The sequence below is a fragment of the Apaloderma vittatum genome, unplaced genomic scaffold (genome assembly GCF_000703405.1).
Source record: "Apaloderma vittatum isolate BGI_N311 unplaced genomic scaffold, ASM70340v1 scaffold6286, whole genome shotgun sequence".
Lineage (NCBI taxonomy): Eukaryota > Metazoa > Chordata > Aves > Trogoniformes > Trogonidae > Apaloderma > Apaloderma vittatum.
In genome coordinates, this window is record NW_009722205.1 from 30,427 (window position 1) to 36,763 (window position 6,337).

The 6,337-nt window shown below is 46.8% G+C and overlaps 1 protein-coding gene across 1 annotated transcript in view; it reads right to left on the bottom strand.

Annotated features, from left to right (window-relative positions):
- The window catches only part of LOC104275659 (centrosome-associated protein CEP250-like), a gene marked incomplete at its 5' end in the record, with an annotated part of 35,277 nt that extends 29,283 nt beyond the window's left edge, over positions 1 to 5,994 (bottom strand). The window contains 8 exon segments of the mRNA XM_009871675.1: positions 266 to 427; positions 1,397 to 1,495; positions 1,973 to 2,069; positions 2,643 to 2,870; positions 3,919 to 4,025; positions 4,723 to 4,888; positions 5,427 to 5,509; positions 5,926 to 5,994. Coding sequence (XP_009869977.1) covers positions 266 to 427; positions 1,397 to 1,495; positions 1,973 to 2,069; positions 2,643 to 2,870; positions 3,919 to 4,025; positions 4,723 to 4,888; positions 5,427 to 5,509; positions 5,926 to 5,994 — 1,011 coding nt within the window.
- Positions 5,995 to 6,337: the final 343 nt, after the last annotated feature.

Here is a 6,337-nt window from a genome sequence, read left to right on the forward strand (position 1 = left end):
GAGCAGGGAAGACAGCTCCAGGCAGCTGGGAGAAGCAGCAAGCAGAGAGACAGCTCACCTGAAGGCAAAAGCTGTCATGAGGAGGTGGAGATCAAGAAGAGGAAAAGCAGGAGAGTACAGAGCTGGTGAGACTGGCAAGGCAACATGGTACCAAGAGTGGGAAGGCTAGAAAGAAACTGGCTAAGCAAATGGAAAGTTTTCAGACTAATGGGGGCATTAGCAGCTGAGCCTGTGGGCAGTGGTGAAGACAAGCAGAAATTCTCACCTGTGTTGCTCTTCGCCTCCGTGCCAGTGCTTCCTGAACCAATACAAAGGCATGCTCTGCACCAACGGAGCTCAGGCAAGAGAGGATGTTGCCAGACTCTGCATATTGAGAACTGTCAGTCCCGAGAATGCTGAACGTGCTGTCGCTGTCATCTAACACCACCTGAAAGCCCACATCAAGCCGTTACTCTTCGCTCACTCTACTTGGCTTTCTTTATCTCTCCTTTTCCCTTACTTCACCCTAGAGTCATTAAAAACTCAGTACTCTCATTTCTTCAGCCAAAAAAGAAGTTTTGTTCCTTTGGCCACAGGCACTCCAGGGGTTTCTGATTATAGGAGCTATAAAGAAGAAACAAATGTGATGTGGCAGGAGGATGCCTGAACACTCAGTTTCTTAAATTTCTCAGGAATGATTTTGGTCTCCTTTAGCGTCACGAGCACCAGATCAACACTGGAACTAGCAATGAAAGGAAACATTAACGCTGCCCAGGGAAGAAGAAAGCTGATGAATACTGGAAAATGGTAATGAAAAAGTGAATGTTTATAATTACTCTAGTAGCACAAGATGATAAAAATGAGTACACAAGGGGAAAGAACAGACTTTGTGAGAGGCTGTGTAAAAGGTGTGACAACTAAATCCCACTCCCGTAGAGTGAAGTTTAGGACTAAGTTAAAGTTACCCCAAACAGTGAGATTAGTTGTGATTCTGGGGAGATAATAAGGCCAGTGAATGTAAAGTGAAGGAGAGGAGTTGCCAAATGTGTTGATTGATTCAGTGACCTTTTATAAAAATCTGGAGAACTGAGTCATTGTTCAAGGAGGGTGAAGAAAGCCTACGAGCAACACCAGAGTACAAATATCAAGCAGCCACCTCAGAAAGCACAGTCCAAGAGAGACCTTATTGAGGCGGGTGAAGGCAAAGGTACTGAAACTTCTGGTGACTCAGCTGAGGTGTCCCAGGACAGTCAAATGTGAAGTTATAAGAGGTTTTATGTCAGAAGAGTGGTATAAAAATGAAACAGCTGTTTGCTGTAAGCACTGGCAGTACACAACGTCAACATTTATTCCCTGTTGCCCTCTTCTAAGTGCTTTTAAATCAAATTTACAGGGATGTGGCCTTAACGCTACTCACCTCAGTTATATCTTTTATCAGCTTTTGGAGGGCAAGATTCTCTTCTCCGGCACTTTTAGCCAATGAAGCTTCATATTCTTTCTCTAACTGATTTGCTTCCTAAGAACAGAATAAAGAAAGAGTGGGCAGGGAAGAGCTGCTCCCCTCTGTAGCATCCCCATCCTTAGTAGCATCCTCATGCTGATAAGCCTCAGGCCTAGTGATTCCGCTAATATTCCTTCCCATATCTGCTCAACTTCTTCTTTGCTGAAACTAAGAGGAGGAAGACCAACCACCAGTTTTTACAGACTGCTACGAAGCCGTCAATTCCAAGGAACACGGATCCCTGGAGACTTAAAAGTCTCAGGCAGAAGAGTGTTGGTGCAATCTCCCTGTAGAAGACACCTGAATTGTCTGCAGCTCCCCTGCCACCACCTGGGCTGACGCCGCACGTGCCAAGGATTATTTTGGCGATGTGCCTGATGTCACCCCACTGTTGGCATTTTCCCTGCTTTTTCTCTTGAGGAAGCCATACCTTTTTGTGCTAAGGCTAGAGAGGAAACACTGGGCTATCTCCCAGATAAAGGTAAAACATACTAGAATCTCCACAGTGTCGTTAAGTGTTTTCATGGTCTTCTCCTTCTCCTCATTCTGCTTCTGAGACTGTACAAGCAAGGCTGAGAGCTCCATTACCCTGAGAAGAGAAGGTCCAACATGCCATTCCAAAAGCACAGCACGCCACCGCCTGTTACAGAGCTAAGCAGCTCCCAGAAGCATAGCAGAGAAAGTTCAATCCAGAAAATATAGCAAAGGCAACATTCACCTCTACAGGTTAATATGATTGATGTTTGAAATGGCCCTTCTTGCCCGGAAGGCCGCCTGCACTCTGTCTCGCAAGGAAACGTCAGTACAGAGGTGCTACAGTGCTTGTGGTGGTCCTGGGCAAACTCCTCCCAACTCCCTAACTCCCCAGCCCTGGGCAGCAAAAGAGCTGCACAAGAGGCAGAGCTCTCTTTACACTGGTCTCAAATTGTCACCAGGAATCAGTTACCAGCAAAGCCATTGCAATATGCAATCTCTTTTCCAGAGCTTCTGTCAGTCAAACATTTCTTTCTATCAGTTCTGCTGAAGGCACGAGCTTGCCTAGGGACAGCAGCAGGGCTGTGCACAACGGGTGTGTTTTAAACATGAACACAGCCCAACTACGGATCCAAGAAGCAGCCACAAAGGATGAAGTTGGTAACAGCAAGGTTTAGAACACATTTACCTGTCCTGAAGCTCCTTCTTCTCCAGGTCCCCCTTGACTTGTAAGCGCATCACTTCCCAAGCCCTCTGGCTGCTCTCCTGTTCCGCTCGCTGCTGTGCCTGATCCTTCAGGCCAGGTCTGCCCAGGCTGACGGACTCCCAGAGCCGCACGCTGGAGCTGAGGCGGGAGCAGTGCACAAGTATAGATCCAGAGAGCCTCATCTGCTCGGCCTTCAGCTCTGACAAATCGCTGAAGAAGAATCGGGAGAGAGATAATGGTCACATCAATATCTTGATCAGCTGACTCGCGTCTGAAGCACGTAATTGTGCAACAGCAGAAGCTGGCAGGAAAGACATCTTCACTGGGGATAAATCATTCATCTGACTCGTTGGGATCAAAACACATCTTGATAGCTGAGCAATGGGTCTACTGGATAGCTGAGGAATAAGTCTGGTTTCTCCAGAGAGATAAGAAGAAATATATGGCACAGCCAGAAGGCTCCTAGGAGCCCTAATTGCCTTTATTAATTGTTGTTCCTACTCTATCTTATTAATTGTTGCTCCTACTCTACCTTATTAATATACTCTAATTATCATTAACAGACGTAAGGGATTTTAACAAGGTCAAGGGGATCAGCCTTCAGGGACATTATTACTCTCAACAGTAGGACTGTACGAGGCTCACGACAATATCTACATTTCAGGAACATGGTGTAAGAATAAGCCTAGACTTTTCCAGCAAAAAAAGCACAAATAACACAAGAATTAACTAGTAGCTCAGGCATACTCTACACATTAAGTCCTACAGTCAAATATGACAAATGGCTGACAGCAACTCAGAGTTTGAAACTGCATGCTGACACCAGAAGAAGGTATTATTATGGCTACACTATTTTTGTTTGTGTAGAAGGCAACTGTGAGAAAGGAACCTCAGAGAGTCCAACAGTAAGAAAACAAACATAAAAAGGAGGCATCAAACTAAGCAAAATAATCTGGATAAATGCAGTAATGGGATAGAGAAGCTATTCTTTCTCTCAGTGATGTTGGTTCAGGAATAAACGGATGCAAACTGACCAGAAAAAAACGTAAGCTGAAAATGAGAAGAAAAAAATAAATAAATTCGTGAATGATCTAATGCAGCTTTTCATCATTTTATAAAAGGTATTGCTCTACATGCTGCATGTATAGGTTTAGTGAGTGTCTTCCAACTTGTCTACATACACCTGTGACTGTGTTAATATGCCCAAACATCGCATATCAAACACAGAGAGAGAGATCTGTCCCTAACTTCTACTCACCGGTCAGTGGCAGTCTTCATTTCCAGGAAATGCCGGCGGAACGTCACCACCTGACGCCACAGGCCGAGCAGACGGTCACGTTCACCCCTTAAGTAGCTGTCATAAAGCTAAACACGCAAAGACAAAAAGAAATGCCAGCTCAGCCTGTGCTGTCACTGTACAAGTCTTTCAGCCATCATCATCAGGTCTCCTTTAATAACAACTCCAACAGGGGCACAAGGACTGAAGCATCATCACAGCAGCCTCCTCACCAGACCTGTCCCCAGACTACAAAGACAGGAACATCCACACTGCTCCTGAAGGAGCGGATATCGGCAAAGCAAACCGGTCGTGATTCATCATCTCATCTTGCAGAGGTGTCTAACAGTCTTGCTGGAGGATGACAAACCCAAGGCCCTCCCAGACCAGCACCAGATTTGCTTACAACAGGCTATTGGTAAGGGAGGCCTGTCCTGTTCTTCTGTTGGCTACTCCGAATCCAAAAACACACAGGGTTTGCTGGTCTCCACTTCTGCAGACAAAGATTTAAGAACGAATAAGAAGACAAGTGGTCCTGTGTGACTGCCTCAGTGTCCAGCTACAGCAGGCCTTTAAGACTGAGCAGTGTGGTCAGAGCAGGTGGGCATCTTCCGTCCCCACAATCTACTGACACTGCTCGATCTCACAGACCTGTCTTCTGCTCTTCAACATCAACACCTCCTCAGCAGAGCCACAACTTCCACACAGCGAGTTCCCTATGCCAGAAAGAAAACACCTTCTGCTTCCACTTTGGCATCATCTGACATTCCTGTAGCCGAGCCTTACCTCACGTTCATTGCACCATTCACTCTCCTTCAATTCCAGCTCGTCCCGGGCCCTCATCCAATCTGCCGTCAGTTTTCCAACGTCTTCTTTGAGGGCTGAGTTCACCTCATTGGCTTTATTGAGGTGCTCGCGCAGCAGCGTGTTCACTTCTGCCAGGTTCTCACACCTAGGAAAGGGCGAAACAGCAATGAGGTCACTGAACGACTGCTATTCACAGGCAGCATCCCCGTGATTTTCCAGCTCCCTCAACATTGACTTTGCTGTCAAACTGAGAGGTAGTAAAAGTGCTTTCCAGGATTAACTAAGATCTCTCTGTGTATGGAAATTCATTTGCTTCTTCTTGCCTTGAGCCTTCAATTCCACCTACAATTTTGGTTCCCCTTTCCTCTTCACCTTTGATGATGCCCACAGTTAACGTCTCGCCTCCCCTTCGTGCTGTCTGATCACTGGATGCATCACCTCTCTCTAGCATTGTCCCGAGCCACTCACCTACTGAGCCAGAGAATAATTAAAGCTGGAAAGGGATGTTTGGAGGCCACCCAGAACTATGCTTGCACCACGGAAAACAGATAGTGGACCTTTCTCCTTTCAAAATGGCTTGCCCAACTGCTTCCTTTGCGGAGACTAGGTAGCACTGACAGGTTTTCCCTCACTTCCATGATCATCCACGACACCAAGGCTGAGATAACACTTCTTCCTTTTACCTTTGCTGCTCCTCTGCTACCTGAAGCAGTGCTTTCTCCAGGCTGTGGTCTTCCGTGGCCTCCCAGCCACCTGGAAGGGATCCCTTAAGAAAAAAGGAAATGTTTGGTTAAATTCTTTTGTTCCCTTCACTACTGTTAGCACCCTTCGCCTTCTCTCTATTTGTGTGGTATTTCAGGAGCTCGTGGCTTCTTCCTGGCGTAACAGTGTCACGACTGTGGAGAGGAGGGGAGGGCAAGGGTGTCACTCAATGCAAGTAGCTCTCTTTAGTGGCACTGTGGCACTCTCACAGCTGGGTAGCCTCAACTCACGACCACAAGTGCTCACTTAAACCTGATGCTCGTGAATGCTATCCTACTCCCCCCCTTTTAATTTCCTAGGTTTATTTTAGCCAGCTCAGGTGGCAAAATCTTGTTTTCCTTTGTCATTAACTTAGGGAGGTTTTTTTTCACTTGCGTTAACGAATGCTACGCACACTATCTTTAGTGAGCAACATGTTGCACTCACCCCTCCTGCTCCTGCTTCCAGCTGCTGCTCCAGCTCTCGACACAAAGTCCGGTACTGCAGTACCTAGATAGGGACGTAGAACGAAGATGAGCAAATGCAGCTTGTAACAGACTCGGCTCCTCCTGCGTTAGCCTTTCTCTAAGTCTCTACAGCCCAAGCACAGTACATTTCACTGTGCTGTCGATACAGTAGTTGACAAGAAGTTGTTACGATATGGGGAAGCTTTGCTTTACCTAATTCTAAAGAAAGTCAGACTGTGTTTCTTTCACGTGCAGTGCTATCTGCTCATCCTACGGCAGCGACGGACACACAGAGGCAGCCTCGGGCAGCCGTGCCTGGCCTGGCCCACCTTGTACCCCAAATCCGTACTTCCACCGGGCTTCAAGGACCAGTGGGTCCCTGAAGT